The 18474-nt window shown below is 49.5% G+C and overlaps 1 protein-coding gene across 14 annotated transcripts in view; it reads right to left on the bottom strand.

Annotated features, from left to right (window-relative positions):
- Positions 1–18474, bottom strand: part of LOC105099564 (partitioning defective 3 homolog) — a 535951-nt gene that overhangs the window by 3063 nt on the left and 514414 nt on the right. For all 14 annotated transcript variants that reach the window (XM_064479503.1, XM_064479507.1, XM_064479509.1 and 11 more), the window contains 2 exons: positions 15740–15860; positions 4509–4636 (listed from right to left, as the gene is read on the bottom strand). In XM_064479503.1, coding sequence (XP_064335573.1) covers positions 4509–4636; positions 15740–15860 — 249 coding nt within the window. The remainder of the gene's footprint in view (positions 1–4508; positions 4637–15739; positions 15861–18474) is intronic.

Genomic DNA, 18474 nt, shown 5'->3' with positions numbered 1-18474 from the left:
TCCGTGAAGCACTGGGTCTCCTACAGGAATGAAGCAATTTGCATTTTTTGAACATTCAGAAGAGGCATGAACGTGGTTTAGGATGAAGTCTGCCCATTTTCCATATGGCCTACGATGTAGTCAAGAGTATTTTCAATAAGGAAGATAACTAATGGCCAGTATCACTCCTGGGTATGACTGATTAACTGAAGTGTCTACAGGATCTCTGTTCCCTTTTAGGAATCAGACCCCTGGTACGATCAGCCCGAGCAAGAACCCTTAGGTTTGGTGAAGGCTTTATTTGCAAAACGCGCTGATTATCTTCACTTAAAAAGTCATAAATTACTCTGCCTCGAGCCATGACTGATGGAAGGTTCCCGCATGGAGCCAAGGGATTCCACGTGAATCATGAAACTTTTAAGCAACAAACATGTTACTGATGTTACAGCAACAGAGTGGGATTCCCTCCTGGGTTAGCTATCAATTTAAGGATAACAAGAGACAGGCTTTACATCCTTGGACGACAGAGGTCCGCTGGCCTTCTCCATCCCTACCTCCATCCCCACGAGGTTCTGCACCAGAAGATGCATTTTGAGTCGGTCCAGGAAGACAGTCTTTTTTGTAGTCAAACACACTGAGAATTCACTAAAGGTTTGCTCAGGATGGGAATTATGAAAGAATTTCTTGTAGGTAAAATTTTCTTCAAATGAGGCAGTTTAGAGAGAAGGAGAGACAGACCCCCCCACCCCGCCCCTGAGGTTCAAAGTAAGACGTGTGGGGAAAGTGTATGTATCTCCTCAGAAAGGAAGCCAGCGTCTCAGCAAGCCCTTGATTAAGGAAGAGAACAAGAAGTGGGCAGGCGGTAGAGGCGCGCGCGGAAGCAGCACACGGCTACGCGTCCCCCCGCCGGAAGGCTAGCAGCGCGGGCTCGGGGCGCGGGGCTGGCGGCCCGCGGACACTGCTCCGACCCCGCGCCCGCCGGCCGCGCCAGCCCAGAGGTCGTCCTCCCGGGGCTCGAGGTGCCTCCTCTGGGAAACAGGCAGAGTCTGTAACCTCGGCGGGTTACGGGGAGAAAGGAATTAAGTAACACCTGTAAAGTGCTCGGGAAAGTGCCCCCTAGTACAGGGGTAACTAATGGGTGACTTTAACTTTGCCTCCAACAATCAGGCTCTGGGTTTGGAAGGAGAGGGAGTGTCCTTCTAGCCAATGGAAAAAAATTGAAACGTTAGCTTTCCATCCTCAGTCAGAAGGATCAGCAGAGTTCAAGGAGCAGAGAGGCGCAGGAGTGACAGGGGAACCCTCCCTCGGTGACCGAGAAGCGAGCTTCCCACGGTCCCACGACCACGCGGGGGCTACGGGGCAGCATGGCGGTGACGAGGCTTCACTCCTCTCCGTGACTGTCTTTACAGCCGTCACCCAGGCTTGTCTGGCCCTGCAGCGAGCTCACCGGAGAGTTCTGAGTCCCTGCAAAGCACACAGCCTGGTTTGGCAATGACTGCCCCCTTAGTGGCCCTGCCTGAAGCCCACCCTCATGGTGGGGCGCGCTTCACTCACATTCAGAGCTGCCTCCTGGCTACGAAGGAACTGAGCTAGGAATTAAAAATGGATTTAAAAGAAAAAAAAAATAATTTAGGAATTAAAAAAAAAAATCCTCATCTGACTGAGAACTATGTGGTGATCTCATGTTTCTCACCGACATTTCAAAATGAAATGAGTTCTGCCTGTACATCTCCTTAATCAGGGCGAGAATTCACTGCCCCCAGCCCCTGCCCAGCGCAGATACGCACCCTAATTCAAATCACCTTGTCCAGCGCGCCTCATACAGAGTCCTGACCGTTTGTCTGATGCTCTGCTTTGCAGCCGAGCTTTGTGTGTGTGTGAGATCTTTCTGGCATCAAATGCCACAGCAACTTCTTTGGACAAAGCTCCACTAATTGTCCACATCTAAAGAGCTGAGGGCAAATGTTTCTGAAGGCTCTCACGTGGCAGAAGCTCGGCGCGGACTACCACGCATGCGGGTCCTCATGGCCCTCCTCTGACTCCAGCTCCTGGCTCCGCAAGGAGCCCCCTGGGTGCGCAGCCCCTGACCGTCCCCACTCAGAGACGCGGGCTGAGGAGTCACAGGTGACCCCGGAAATGCACGAGGCTGAGCCGCATGGGTCCGCTTGGACACAGGCATTCTTCAGTCCGTGGCCTGCAGCTGGCTGTGCAGATGCGGAGGGCAGGCCAGAAGTGACGTGTGATCAAGCCCCGCAGGTAAGGTCACCTGCCCTCTCTGAGAGGTGAATGTGATGTAGAGGCTGGCCGGCCCCGCTTCCCTCAACTCACACAGCTCTTTTAGGGTTTCCCCTCTTCCGTCCACCCGGAATGAACTGGCGAGCCGTGAGGGAGCTAGCGCTGACCAGAGGGGAAGGAGGCTCACCCGCAGCATGGAGCCCCTGGCCCACTGTAGGGGGGAGCAGGAGAAACCCCGGGGAAGCCCTGCCTCCGTCTTGTCCGCAGACCTCGGGGGTGGCCCCTCCACCCCCGCCCCCGCCATCTCCTCCCACACGAAGAGCTCGGCCAGCCCTCGCCACTTCTCACAGGTACTCTCAACACAGCCTGAACGCAGGGAGCCAGATACTGGCCAACAAGAGGTCGCAGCCCCATCCAGACACCTCTGCTCCCATGGGCTGTGATGTGCTGCCACCCCTGCCTGGCGGTGGCACGAGGGCCGCCACATGTGTCGGTTCATCCACACCCCTGGATGGATGAACCAAGCCAATGGGCTGGGCAGAGGGGTCTTCCACTGGTCTCCCACAGAAGTACCCAGTGTCGCGCATTTGATGCACAGGTGATGCTTAGGGTGGCCACTCCTCCTCCCTCCGGTTCCTTTCCTCTTCCCACCTCCCCCTCCACGTCCTCTTCCCCGCCCTCCTCCTCCCATTCCCCTCCCTGCACCTCCTCTTCCTCCTCCATCCTCTCTCCTCCCCCTCCTCCTTTTCCTCTTCCCTCCCCCTTCCCTACCTCCTCCCTCTTCTCCTCCCTCTCCACTCCTCTACCTCTTCCTCTTTCATTGTCCTCTTCCCTCCTTCTTCTCCTCCTCCACCTTCTCTTCCTTTCCCTCCTCCCTCTTCATCCTCCTCTACCCCTCCCCCCACACAGCACGAAGGGCAGGAGAGCATAGTGGACCCAACGTCTCCACCTGTTCGTGTGCCACACTCGGGCACAAAACCCTTGGGAGCAGTGAGCCTTGAAGAGCAGTGGTTGAGGGTGCGGGCAGGCTGGCGGCATTCTGTGCTAGTGTGTGACCTCAGGGAAGTGCCTCAGTGTCCCTCAGACGTCTCCGAAGTCCTGTCCAGACCTACACTTCCGTGAGTCTTCCCTAGACTGGGCGAAATAACTTATTCTTCTATTTAAAGGAAAGAATGCTCCAGTGCTCAGAGGAGACACAGCTTTACGGACTGAGAAAGAACAGCTGAGTGAGAACGGCGCTGTCACCGCGGGCGGGGCGGCCCCCGGTAAGACCTTCATCCACACCCCCGAGGATAGGGCCGACCCTGGTCGGCGTGGTCTGTCCCTCAGGGTTGACGGAGTAATGATCCCGCATTTAAAGGGACTCCCCGTTACCAGAAATTGAATCAAGATCACTTTTATCTCAGTCAGGTATTCAGGTAAGCATTTGCCCCAGATGATCTACGTGATGTAAACACGGTAAGTGGACTGTTTCCGCCCAGTTGGTTTCTGCCCCTGGTTTTGAAATAGAACAAATGCTGATAGGAATTGTGATTCTAGGAGAGGCTTGTTTGGGGACGTTTGGGAAGCTGAATGCTCTTCCACACCGTCCTTGTGTACCGTGTGCGGAGGAAATACTTAGGCGGAAAACAGCTGTTATTTCAGTGAGTTCGGGTCCAGGTACCAGAGGGCTTTCCAGGCCTCTGGCAGAGGATGCAGGAGCAGAGGTGCCTCCCTGTGGAGAGCCCAGCATGGAAGCCCTTCTGGCTTGGCCGTCAGCTAGTGAGGCCGCATCCCAGGACTCTGAGCAAAAACAGGGACGGGAGGGCGGCAGGAGGGGGAGGCTCAGGACCACTGGCCCTGCCCAGATGTGGTGCATTTACCTTTTAGAGAGTTCTAGACCCACAGTTACCCCGGAGCTGGGCAGCTGGGAAGCTGGCTTTCCACTTTCCTGATGAGGAGTCTGTCCGGCCCTTGGCCACAGGGGAAGGAGCCAAGCCCACACCAGAACCAGGTCTGACCCCTAAGCCCAGCCTTCAGGTGTCAGGTCGCATCACATCTGGGGAGGGAGCTGGGCGGGGGTGGGGGTGGGGGGCGTGGGCAGGCGTGGGCTGGGGATTGGGGGGGAGAGTGGGGGCGGGGTGGAAGAGGAAGTGGGGGGGTTGGGGGGTCGGGCAACGCTGGCATCTCCACGAACACCGCCCTCCCATCCTGAGCCACGTGGCCACGCCGCGCAGGGCCTGTCCTGGCCCACGGGCTGGGAGGCCGGCGGGCGGCACAGAGGGGCTTCCGGGTGGTGGGGGTGGGGGGCGTACCGGGGCAGCGAGCTGTACTGACGCTGGGCCTGCTGGAAGCTGTCACGCTCCTCCTGCCGCTGGCGCTGCATCTGCACCTCCACGGACACCGAGTGCCTGCCGCTCTGCGCCGCCGGCCGGGGGCTGGGCTGCGGGGGGAGAGCACAGTCAGCAGGGGCGGGCCGGAGCGCGGGACCGGCCCAGAGACATCTTGCAAATTCTGAAAAAGCACGTGCAGTTTTCTCAAGAGGCGTCTAACTGGCCTTGTGAACCCCACAAACCCCGTCATCTTAAATTCTGATTACGGCTTCAGGATGGTTTACAGCGCAGAGGTCACCTTTCCAGTTTCCTTAGTGAGGTTTGGTAAATACTGACACTAGACTCAGCTGGAAGAGAGTACGGCTGCTCAGAAGGCTAGACGTAGATGCCAAAAGATAGAAAAGTTCGCGACAATTCATGCAAGCGGGACAGTCCGCGGATGCAGGCGCAAGCTGGCCGTGCTGGGGAGTCCGCGGCTGTTCCGTGTTCTAGCCTAGCAGCAGGATACAAGGTCGCTGATTTGTCTCTTAGGAAAGAATGACAGTTACATTATGAACTAAGATTAGTTGAAGCCAGGCCCCGTTCGGCATGCACACGGGTCCTCCGGTCCACGGATGGCGGCCACACACGAACGGAAACACTGATCCAAAGAATAAACCTGCGCGTCCACGGATCCTGCACTGGGCTGTGAGCTAGTGCCTTCTGCCTGAGTTACCAGGAAGTGGCATTTTTACCTGGGTTAATTACATGCTGCAGAGAAACTCACTCCTCCTGGCTGAGTACCTGGGGCAGCCGGCCCTCTGCCGACCGCAGCCAGAGACCCGCTGTGCGGCCGGGCTGTGCCCTGCGGACGCTCTAGTCTCTCACTGATGGCTTTAAGCTCGCCTCTGAGAGCTGGCCTTTTGAAACGAAAGTGGCTCTGCTCAAAATAGACACCGATACCTCTAATTTTACAGAACACCCCACAGTGGTTCACCTAGCATCAGTGGCATGCGCTCCTAAGTAACCCTTTCTGGTGCTTGTCGAGCTCGGCCCGCTTTGTGTTGTGCAATAGGCATTTTCTGAGAAAAGAATGTCTGTTATTAACAAGTTATTGATTTTTTAAAATAAATTTTTAATTTTTTTAATGGAGGTCCTGGGGACTCAACCCAGGACCTCGCGCATGCTGAGCACCTGCTCTACCCCTGAGCTGCACCCCCCACCCCCCCGCGTCTCTTACAGCCAACGGTGGACTTGGACCTGATAATACTTTTCTAAAATAATACGAGCCTCTGCATCTGTCTGGGGCATCGCCGGGGAACACGTGTGCTTGGTACTTAAGAGCAGCCCCGCTGGTGGGCCTTTGTGTGAAGAGAAAGACAGCAACTTCTGTCGCCCTGAAAGTGGCCTGGCCAGCCGTGTCTCACTGGCTGGTAGGCAACAGTAAAGCAACAGACAGGACAAAATTTCAGAGCATGTGGGCATCGCCGGCGAGTGTATTAAAAATATCCCAATACAAAAATTCCGCGAGAAGCGATTAGGCTTTACAACACCCCGGTCTCTACTAGCGCGTGTTTATAACCACACGCATCAGAACAGATGTGTGTTCAGAGACCCACTCCGCAGTGCCGCTCAAACAGCCCGTCAGCGGTGGCTTCAGCGAAGAAAAGACTTTGCCGAACACTTATGCAAACAAAGCAGGAGGCCAGTGCTCCTCAGGTGACAGGAGACAGTTCCTTCCATCCCTCTCGGGGATGCCGGCCCAGGGGAGCGCGGGACTGGTCTATTGTTCACGGTGAGCCCAGGAAACCTGCGAGGAGACCCTGGCCAGGGAAGGCAAAGTGAGGGCACACACCTTCATAAAGCACCCCATTTTCCTTTCCTTCCCATCTGGGCTAAGCGACAGCTACCTGCCAAGGTCTTGAAAGAGATGGCATTCAGCTGTAGGACGTAACACCCAGCTTTTACACTCGTGCTGCTCTGTGACACGCTGCTGGTGGAGCAGGGAAAAGGAAATGCAAGGTCTGGTAGAAATTGCAGCTGTATTTTTAACGTGTTGCTCCCAGAGGCCTGAAAATTTGATTCTGATGGCGGGTGGTGGTGGGGGGGGAGTTGAGGGGACTTTGTTTCCACAATGGTGTGTTTTCTGACACTGTTCACCTTCTCAGCAGTGCGAGCTGGCTCTGGGCGAACTCCAGTAATGAAATTATCATCAGACGGGATCTGGAAACTTAAATGGGTTTGGACCTCGGCAAACTGCCACACTTCGCTCTGTTCGCTCACTCTGATTAAGTACAGGCCTCAGCCTCACTACTGGTACTTCCTCGTTCTCTCTGCAGAGCAGGCGAATGGGCAGGGTGTTAGAGGCTCTCTCGTCTTTGGGATGAAACTGGGCCAGTTTTCGAGGAAGAGTGTGTTCACGACGGGCCCAGAGCAACCACTAAAGGTTGTTCTGGCAAGTTTTCTACTTGGCCTGAATCAAAATAACCTGATGCATGACTTCAGTGAAGATCTCCTCAAAATGTAAATTGTGGGAACAGCGGTACAGCCAACGACCCCGAGCTTCAGGCGCTGTGGTTTTGTGGTCTCCATCCCCGCAGCAGAGACAAGAGTGTCCAGAGTCCAGAATCACACAAAGGTGGAGATGAAGAAAGAGCTCATTTGCAACCCCAGAGAGAAGGGCAAGATGGCAACAAGGCGCCCCCTCTACAGGGACGCACACAGGTGACGCTGGACTGTAATGGTCCTGGGAGTCACGGGATGACAAGGCGCTGGCTTTGTTCTAAGAGTACAGAGTGTAAATAACCCTGGCCTTGTTTTGGATGAAGTTGGTGATGAGCAATGAGCTTTCAAGTAAAAAAAATTGCCAAGATGGCCAAGGCCATAATAATGATAGCGGTTGTAAAACAGAAATAAATACGTAGTGATATCTTTCGCAGGACCCCAGAGAACCATGGTACGTGACTCCTTTCATGGCTTATGTTTAAAAGCAAAAGTCGGGGGGGTGGGCACGGCTCAGCGACAGGGCGCCGGCCTTGCATCTGTGAGGTCCTGGGTTCAATCCCCAGCACCTCCATTAAAATAAATAGATAAGTAAACCTAATGAACCCCCCCAATTTTTATTAAAGTAAATTAAAAAAAAATCACAAGGGAAAACTACGCAGGTTGCCTTTGTAAATGAATGGCAAAGTACTAGTCTGTGCCATGATTATAGAGAGATACTATTTATAGTGTATAAAAATGATACAAAGCTTGGGAAAGGTGCCCACCATTGGCATCCTTACTAGTGGAGGATAAAATACTGGAAAATACCTTCCATAGAGTGTTTCACTAAATTAAGTCATTAAGCACTTTTCTCCCTCAAGTGAAGTCATTCTTATTTTTCCGAAATAGATAATACAAAAGACAAAACAAAACCAAAACTGTTAATGGACTAAAGAAAGAACAAATATACACTGTACAAAGTTTTGGTTCTAATTAGAACTGGGTGATATTATCAGACTTTCAGAGCTTCATGTAAAAAGCAGATGTGTCTTACAAAATAAAACTCATTCATTTTATTAACATTTACAGAAAACATTCAATAATTTTTAAATACTTTAATTTTTCTTCACACAGATAAGAAAAAGAGCACTATGCATATGTGTGTGTGCACTTGTATGTACTCACATACACACATGCATTATATAGTCTTATAAATGATCATTTGGGGTGGGTTTTCTACTTAAATTATGAATAATAAAAATTTTCAAAATGTTACCTATGTCCAGGGCAGGTAGAGAAAACAAAAATAAAATACACAAAGTTTGTGTGCTTTGGACGAAAACCTAGGATGAAAGTGACAAAGAGGGCAGTAACACAAAAAACAGTGCTGTCCTGTGGCAATTTAATGCGCTGGAATCTGAGTAGGGACTCCATGCTCTGATAAAGATGGTAATTTAAAGATCTGGGAGGGCGAAGAAATAGTTTTTATCCCATAAATCATGCAAAGAGCGTTAAGTGGCTTACTCTGTTTAAAAGTGGCCGCTGCCAACACTGGTAACGATTTTCTGCAGTGGACTTGCGGGCAACTTCTGATCAACAAAGTTAACTTTTGTCTCCAGGTCCTGTCCTCCAAGCCCTCCCCTCCACCCGCCACACACTGTGCTTACATAGCGATCGATTGAACTCCGTGGGCTCTGAATGTTGAAAAGCTTAATTGCCACTAATGATGTGAGTAATGGTTGAAAAACTGCAGCGCCTACCAATTTCCCTCATCAAGATTTTATAAATATGTGTTTTGGTCTTAACACATCATTTGTCTTCGTCTCATCTTTCCCAACCAGGGGTTTGGATCTATTTTCCGTCTTATCAGCAGGTAGGTTGAAAATCAAGGACCCCTCTAGGGTGGCCGATGGTGGAAGGCGGCCCCGTGAACTGCACCCCTGAGGGCTCTGGGGTGGGACCTCGGCAGGAGGGTGGGTCGGGGCCACTCTGCAGCAGCGCAGAAACCCCCTGTCATGCCCGAGGGGTGCGCCTTCGCTGCAAGAGTGGCTTTCCCTCCAGGTCGATTTCCCAGGGAGGCGACATCCACCCGACCTGAAACGCAGTCACGCTGCACATGGCGAGGCTGTCCACTGAGGAGGCATTTCCTGAGTCAAGGCCAGAGCCCAACACAAGGAAATGACAGCAGGGCCCTCATAAGTCTTAAGAAAGAAGATGACAAAAAGAGGACATCGTGCCTCCAGCTTCCCCGGGTCCACGGAGGGCCGTCCACGCCAGACCCAAAAGCGGTCAGAAGAGCCGTTCAAAGTCCAAGGCAGGAAAATGGAGAAAAACAAAGCAAACAGAAACATCTGTCCTTAACACGTTGATTGCCACATCACCCAAATCTGTTTCCTAAGGGGCACATGACCCACAGTTAAGGACAGACAGCTGGGAAGGAAGCTGGGGGGAGAAGAAGGTACTCACATGGCAGGCGATCAATTTCCTATCTGGGGGACCAAACCGCTTTCAGTCACTACCAGCCAGGCTGGAAAGGATTGAGCAACACAGCTATTAAAAGTTCCATTATCCCATCCTTCAGCCGTGTCAGCCAGCAAGACTGCTCGTGGGCAACGCTCAGGTACGTGCAAAGTTTTAACAGCAAACTATACTTACATCTGCAGCCTGCAATTTAATTCTTTTAAAAGCAACACTAAGTCCTGTCCATCTCTGAGCTCTGTGATAATAACCTAACCTCAGCTGTTGTTCCATTATCTTAAGGGAGACTTAAAGAAGCTTGCTGCTTTATTTATGCTGCACTGGGCACTACGTGGGGGAAAGTAGCTTTTTCCTCTCTTCTCTTTCTTCTCTTTCTCCCTTCAGCTTGGGGGAGAATTCACTCCAGTGATGGGGCTCAGGACATTTTCTGGGCCTCTGCTCATCTAAAGACCTCTTATGTCACAAATCAGTCCCTTGGGCCCAAGCATTATTTTGAACAAAAGCCCAAGGACAGGTGCCTTCTGTTCTGCTGGAGTTGAGAGGGAACATTTTGAAAATGGATGAGTTGAAAAGAGCCACTTGGATAGCTTCTCTGCAGCTTCTCTCTGTATGTAAAGTCATCGGCTTGGATATTTTTCTATGTGATGTATCTAATTGTCCTTCCTGTGTGAGCATTGTTTCTTTAATGATGTATAGTTGGGTGTTCATTTTGGGACATAGGCAAAACATTCTCTGACATAAATCTCAGCAATGTTCTCCTAGGGCAGGCTATCCAGGCAGTAGAAAAGAAGTAAAAATTAACAAGTGGGACCTAATTAAACTTATAAGCTTTTGCACAGCAAAGGAAACCATACGCAAAACAAAAAGACAACCTACAGAATGGGAGAAAGTATTTGCAAATGATGAGATTGACAAGGGCTTAATCTCCAGAATGTATAAATAGCTCATACAACCTAGTAAGAAAAAAACAAACAACCCAATCCAAAAATGGGCAGAAGACCTAAAGAAGCAATTCTTCAATGAAGACATGCACATGAAAAAATGCTCAATATGACTAATTATCAGAGAAATGCCAGTCAAAACTACAAGGTATCACCTCACACCAATCAGAATGCCATCATTCAAAAGTCCACAAATGATAAATGCTGGAGAGGGTGTGGAGAAAAGGGGACCCTCCTACACTGTTGGTGGGAATGTACTTTGGTGTAGCCATCATGGAAAACAGTATGGAGATTCCTCAAAAAACTAAAAATAAACTTACCATATGATCCAGCAATCCCACTCCTGGGCATACATCTGGAGGAAACTCTAATTCAAAAACATACAAGCACTCCAATGTTCATAGCAGCACTATATACAGTAGCCAAGACGTGGAAACAACCTAAAAGTCCATCAACAGATAACTGGATAAGGAAGCTGTATTATATTTAAACAATGGAATACTACTCAGCCATAAAAAGAATAAAATAATGCCATTTGCAGCAACATGGATGGACCTGGACATTGTCATTCTAAGTGAAGTAAGCCAGAAAGAGAAAGAAAAATACCATATGATAGCACTCATACGTGGAATCTTAAAAAAAGAGAAAAAAGAGGACACTAATGAACTCATCTACAAAACAGAAAAAGACTCACAGATAGAGTAAACAATTTTATGGTTACTGGGGAAAGTGAGTGGGAAGGAATAAATTTGGGAGTTGAGATTTGCAAATGTTAGCCAGTATATATAAAAATAGATTTCAAAAAGCCAAATTTCTTCTGTATAGTACAGGGAAATACATTCAATATCTTATAATAACCTTTCATGAAAAAGAATATGAAAACGAATATATGTATGTATATGCATGACTGGGACCTTGTGCTGTACACCAGAGACTGACACGTTGTAACTGACTGTAGTTCAGTTTTTAAAAATGTTATTTTCTGGTGCATAGCATAGTGATTCAGTTATACATATATATTCCTTTTCATATTCTTATTCATCATAGGCTATTACAAGATACTGAATATAGTTCCCTGTGCTGTACAGTAGGGCCTTGTTGTTTATCTATTTTATATATAGTAGTATCTGCTAATTCCAAACTCCCAATTTATCCCTCCCCACCCTACCCCAATAATTCTAAAAAGCATGGCAATTTCAACTGATAGGGTCTAAGCTGTACACACAGCTTGCAGGCAAGTTTGTGGTTCCTTAAAACAAAAATGATTACAAATGATTCCAATGGGTGAGATCATGGTCTCTTCCCTTCCAAAAGACAGTGACCTTTCAAGGTCAGACTACATTGGGGAAAAGAAAAAAAGATTCCAAGAAACTCAAAGCTCGTGGTGCAAAACAGATAAAAAAAACCACAGCCCAAGCTCCATTTTGAACAATGGAGCAGCCCTTAATAAGGCAACAGTGTGAACTGGAATGAAAGTTAACAGCCTAAGTAGAATTACAGTCACTTGCAGCTCATTTACAGGATCCGCAGAGTGGGGGGGACACAGCAAGATGCCAATTGTTTTGAAAATGAAAACAAATAAATAAATGAGAAGGTCAACTTCTGGCCGACAATTTAGGAAATTATTCCATCCCTAAGGTAATCAGCCTGTCATCCAAATAATTCCCTACTCACTCATCACGGGAAATGACAGTACAAGCCTCGCTGTCGTCCAGAAGTTCCTACGGCATTTTGATACATGGTAATTTGGCCCGTGACCTTCGGCAGTGGGGCTTCCTCATGCACAAGACATCCTCAAACATTTTTTTCCCAATATGATTGTTCCTATTAAGCAGGTAACATAGAAACACATGCCAACATGTTCATGCCCTGCATTAAAAAAAATGCAAACTTATAAAGAAACCAAAGTAGATAACAAATCACTGCCACACCTCCCAGTGCAGAACTCGTGCTAAGAAGTAGGAAAGGCTCATCTAGCCCCCAGAGAACCTGGAGAGCACACATGTGGATGTTCTCACTGACCAGAAATAACCCCAGTCAATCTTTCCCAAAGATCAGTTTCCATTTCTCAAAGTTACATACTTAGAATATATTCCGACTTCAAAGAGGTGGTCTTTCAAGCATTTCCTGCCCCCCTACCCTGATGTGGACGTGGTTCCTCTGAGTTCAACTGTCCACACCCCCACCAGCACCTGTGACCACGACTCTACAGAGCGTTCCTTTCTTTGTTCTCCAGAACCAGACACAGGGACCGGAAGATGGGAAACACTCAAGAAATGTGATGAGTGAGAGAATGAATTCCAGAATAAACGTGTGAACATGCTGGTCTGAAACCCACATTCCCAGGGAAAGCAACATGGAGCGACACTGGCCCTCCTGGGCCGCAGGGGGCGTGAGAAGCCCGCGGGGGCTGGGCAGCTCTGAGCTGGGCGTGTGTGGGGACCACTTCCATACGCGGTGCCTCTTCGTCCCTCAGGTCGCCGCTGTCCTCACTCCTGCTTTCAGGTCCTTTGTGCAAATATACATAGTTAAGGAAGTGTAAGTCATCCACAAAGCAGAAACAGACTCACAGACCTAGTAAACAGTCTGTGGTTACTGGGGATGGTGGGGGAGGGGTAAATTTGCGAGTTTGAGATTTGCAAAGGTTAACCACTATATATAAAAATAAATAAATTTATTATGTACAGCACAGGGAACTATGTTCAATATCTTGTAATAACCTTTCATGAAAAAGAATATGAAAACGAATATGTGTATGTATATGCGTGACTGGGACCTTGTGCTGAACACCAGAAACTCACACTTTGTAGCTGACTATATACTTCAATTTTTTTAAAAAAGGCTGTCTACTACGCATGACAGAAGAAGCCCACTTTAAGAAACCCAGCAGGAATGGGTTGAGTCGTTACGATAAACAATGTAAGTAGAGTAACAGAATTCTGTCGCGCCCCACAGGAATGACTCAGTTTACTTGTCATCTAGAAAAAGAAACATTTGAAAGCGATGTTATTAGCCGGGGCGCTGTGGCAGAGGACAGCTGGACTCTCTTGGCCCGTAAACCTGTGGCACCTGTTTTACAGCCTCCCGGGTCAGCCAGGCTGGTTTCCTGAGATTCTGCTCCGATGCTGGACTCACACTGCCGGCTGCCTGTTCTACGGCCCCATCTTCCTCACCTGACCCAAGGTGAGGGCCTTCCAAGTGGCATGGCTTCTCCGATGCTTCCTTCTTCTTTGATTTGCAAAACTAACCTTTCACAACTTCCGACTTGCTCACCACATCCCAGATCAGAACCTTTATGGGTTTCTGGCTTCTTAAGGAGTGCTCTGAGGGTGCTGGATTTTAGGACCAAAAAGGACCTCGTGATGCTCTAAACCCTGGAGCAGGGCTTCTCAGCGTCTTACAGGATGACTTGGAGGTTCAGACCCAGCAGGCCTGAGGCAGGGCCCAGGAGTGGGCGGCGTAACAAGCTCCCGGGAGGAGCAGGGGATCTGGTCAGCGAGCCACACCTGGCGCAGCTCTGCCCCCAGCAGCAGTCACCCGGGTCTGCGGAGGCCTCTGTTCACCGGGAAGAGACCTGCTGACACCTTCTTCACTTGACACGCTCCACGTTCTCTTAAATTTTCACTCTAACTGAAGGTTTAGTCACTGACAATCAGCTGCTCTAACCCTCTTGGTTTTACAAATAAGAAAACTGAGGCCCGGGGGAAAAAATAAACTATTTCTTCTGACCTGGCCGGTGGGTGGGCATCCTATCCTGACATCATCCTTGTTCAGACTTTCAATCGCGCATCGAAGGCTCCTCCTCCCCCCACCACCTCTCCTTCCCTGGAGGATAAGCAGGTACTCGTCCCACCGCCAGCCACGTAGCTGGTCCCCTTTCCCAAATAAACCAGGATATTTCTCTGCTTCCGCCTCTTCTCACACCACTCCCTTCCGCCCCTCCCAACGCTCACGTGTAATCGCATTTTGAACTGAACTCACCTTTTTGGACCCTAGTTCCTCCTCAGCTCAGGAGCTCACCTGCATGGATGGCGCCTTTTGATTCCAACATCGCCCAGAACTGTGCCACCCACAAGATCCTGGATTCCCGAAGCAGACTCCTTGGACCACAGCTTCCCAGGCTTTATGCCCCAGAGGCCGCTGTGCCGAGCCCCACCCCCACATCCTCCCAGGCCATCAGGGCGATGCCTCCCTGAGCTGTACTGACCACCCGGCTCAGACTGGGCTGGGCTCCACCAGCATCCTCACCAGGCTTCCAGAGCGCCTTCCTGCCTTCCTGCCATGCCTGTCTTGCCAATCCTCATCACGGAATTAACCTAAAAAATTATTTTTTCTACTCCCAGTCCTCAAAGCATTGCGGGCCATGGTCACATGACCACACGGACCGGACTTGCTAATACCCTCAGCTAGCTCTTCCTACCCCGAGCGCCTATGAAATCATCTCCACCAGACTCTCGCTCAGGTTTCCAAAGAGGGTCTTCAAAAGTCCATCTCGAACCCCCACATGTGCTCCAACGCCTCCCTTCCCAGAAGGGCCATCATCTCTCCAGCAAAACACAAGGCCAGAGCCCGAGTCTGGGGCAGGTCGGGGAGGACTCGTCAGCTCGCCACGCTGTGGAGTCTGGACTTTATCCGTGGGCACCGACAGGCCACTCGAAGCTTTGCTGTAGAGATGACGCTGGAGGCTGTGGGAGGGACGGCTGGAAAAGGGCTACAGGGAGGCACCAAACACACAGCGGGCATGGGGAAGACTCCAGATGTCTAAGTACTGGCGGGGGGCAGGGTACAGCTCAGCGGTAGGGCGTATGCCTAGCATGTACAAGGTCCTGGGTTCAATCCCCAGCACCGCCTCTAAATAAATAATTCTAACTACCTCCCCCTGCCAAAAAAAACAAATCTCTAAATACTGCACTTCGTGGAGAGTGGATACACTATAGATGTGTTGGGCTGATTTCCCTGGGCTCTGACTCAAAAATGTATACAGAAAAATACTAAGCTTGAAAAAAACACGTAGTTGGAAGACCACTCCTGCCACGTCTTGTCACGAGGCAAGTGGAACCTACCAGGCAATGGACAGACGGTGCAACGAGATATAAAATGAAATGAGCAACAAAATTAGCGAAGATGGAACCCAGATGGAGACGAGGAGGTCAAGACGCTGCAGGGCAGAGCAGCCTGGCCACGGCTGGCCTCGCGTCAAAGGCCTCAGGTCCCGCCTAGCGGCTCCCGCTGCGGGGACGGGGCCTCCTGGGAGCCCCGGCACCTACCCAGGGCTGCCCGAGCCCCGGCACCCACTCACCCAGGGCTGCCCGAGCCCCGGCACCCACTCACCCAGGGCTGCTCGAAGCTGTAGGTCCGCCGTCGCTCCTCCACGTCTTCATCCTGCTTTGCCTGCTGGAACTCCTGCCGCAGACGCTGTATCCGGTCGTGGTTGCTAGGAGCTGATCGGCTGCTAACAGAGAAAACGGGCAGCGATGAACACAGGTGCAAAGGGGAGCTTGCAGTGACGCGGCGCTGGTCGGGAGGGAGTGCGTTTTTAAGGCAATACCTCGGCATTTAAAATGTGTTTTCATTTTGTTCTGATGATTAAGACTTATTGAAGTTATTTCCGACAGACACTCAGGAGGCCCAGCAGTATTTTTAGACATTTCATTTTTCAGCAGCTCCTTAAAAGCCTCATTTCCTTTCTGTAATCTGGCAAGGTGTTGGCAGCAGAATCTTTTTTGGAAAGGACATTGTATTAAAAGTCAGAAATACCCGGGGCCAGTCCCAGCTCCTCCACCTTCTTAGAGGAAAACCCGCAATGCCGCCGGGCTGGGCTCTTACGTACGTGATGTGCACGTGATAATCATTTCCATTGTGACAATCACGCGAGGTGACACCATGCAGTGCAGCCCCCATGAATGTGCAGTATTATTTTCAGAATGCTATTATATGAAGTCCTTCTTTCTGAGTTATCAGAGGTATACACGAAATCCAACCCTCACAGCATACATGAAAAGCAGTTTAAAAACAACTTCAGGTGGCAGTTTGATTGAACCAGTTAGTTAATAACGTTGTCTTCTTTTTTTTTTACTGCTCTGAATTGTCTTATCCTCACAGAAAGCTTATAAGACAGGAGCAGAAGGCAGGATTTCTTGCACATACATTCACACACACACAAAGGCAGAAACTGACATTCAGAGATCAGAGCCTGGCCAGTGGGGAACGTGAGACCAGAATCCAGATTTTTCTGGCCACTCGTCCAGCTGCATCTCACCCACCATGTCGTATCACTTAGTAAAAAGCACACACCAAAGCCTTCCCCTATTAAATCACACACCGTTTTAAAACTGTCTTTCACAAGAGTCATGGGTATGACCGAGAGTAAATCAATCTGAAATGTCATGGTGCTTTTGGACTCTTCCGTTCCCCAAGCACCAGATCACATCCTCTCGGGACAGCTACTCAGGCACCTTAGGTATATAGTCTCCTAACAGCTTCAGACTTCTCGAGGACAAGGACCAAGTCTGCTATTTGTCACCTATGCCTCCGCAAGCTGCTGGCGGGATAGGAAGCTGTCGGCCCCTGGAAGATGGATCTCTTCAGTGAAGACACGTGGCCGAGGGGATTCAGCACACATCTGAATTCTCGGGAGATGTACCAGTGAGAGGCAGCCTAGGGGAGGAGGTCTGACAGGGGAGGAGTGCGTCCAGTTCTCAAACTCACCTCTGCTTCGTATAATTTCACACATTTTGAAGAACTGAAAAGCTCAGCCTGAAAACGATCACAACCAGGGCCACGTTAGGCACATCTTCCAAGAGCACGCGATGGTCTTCTATCATTCAGTCTCCCGGGTGGCTTCCGATCACCTTCATGTTTCTGTCCATTTCACCAGAGCTTCTGGAATGTCCTGTCAGTACCGCCCACTGGACTATTTCCCTGGTCAGCAAACGCTTGTCTTCCTTCTGTCCTTCTGACCAGTCTCTGGAACTGATCAGCCTGAGAACACGGAAGGCTAAGGGGTCTGAGAAACGTGCCTCTTGACCACGTGAGGCTTCTGTCCACACATGGGGACAGAGTCAAACCTCCCCTCCAGCATCCTGAGCCGGGGAGGCTGCCATTCCTACTGGCTGTTAAATCGTATGTGCAGTATCTTAGCTTGTCTGAACAGGTAACATGTTTTTTAAGTTTTCTTTATTTACTGAAGTGTAGTTGATTTACAATGTTAGTTTCAGGTGTACAGCAAAGTGATTCAGTTATGGATAAATTTTCTTTTCAGATTCTTTCCCATTATATGTTATTATAAGAAACTGAATATGGGTCCCTGTGCTGTGCAGTAGGTCCTTGTTGTTTATCTATTTTATACACAGTAGTAGTGTTAATCCCAAACTCCTAATTTATCCCTCCCCTGCCCTTCTCCCTTTGGTAACCATAGTTTATTTTCTATGTCTGTGAGCCTGTTTTTGAGGATTTGTATTATTTTTCTTTAGAGTCCATATATAAGTGATATATGATATACAAAATTAATATACATGATAAACAAGTGTATACTATATAGCACAAGGAACTATATATTCAATATCTTAGAGTAACCTACGGTGAAAAAGCGTATGAAAACAAAAACACGTATGTTCCTATATGACTGAAACATTGTGCTGCACACCAGAAACTGACACAACATTGTAAACTGACTGTACTTCAATAAAATGTTTAAAAAATTAAAAAATAAAAAATTAATATACAGAAATCAGTTGCATTTCTGTACACTAACAATGAAATAGCAGAAAGAAACTAAGGAAGCAATCCCATTGGCCATCACATCAGTAAGAATAAAATACCTAGGAATGAGCCTACCTAAGGAGGCAAAGGACCTGGACTCTGAAAACTGTAAGACACTGATGGAAAGATGTACGGTGTTCTTGGACTAGAAGAATCAGCATCGTTACAGTGACCACACCACCCACAGCAACCTACAGATTCAACGCAATCGGACAGACACAGTTTCGATGACGTCTTCCCAGTGCAGCGCCCAACCCACCACCTCCCCGCTCTCCGTGGGAAACCGTGAACGGTGCAGCTCTGAG

This window comes from Camelus dromedarius, chromosome 26 (genome assembly GCF_036321535.1).
Source record: "Camelus dromedarius isolate mCamDro1 chromosome 26, mCamDro1.pat, whole genome shotgun sequence".
NCBI classification, from domain to species: domain Eukaryota; kingdom Metazoa; phylum Chordata; class Mammalia; order Artiodactyla; family Camelidae; genus Camelus; species Camelus dromedarius.
This window is presented reverse-complemented; position numbering and strand designations above follow the sequence as displayed.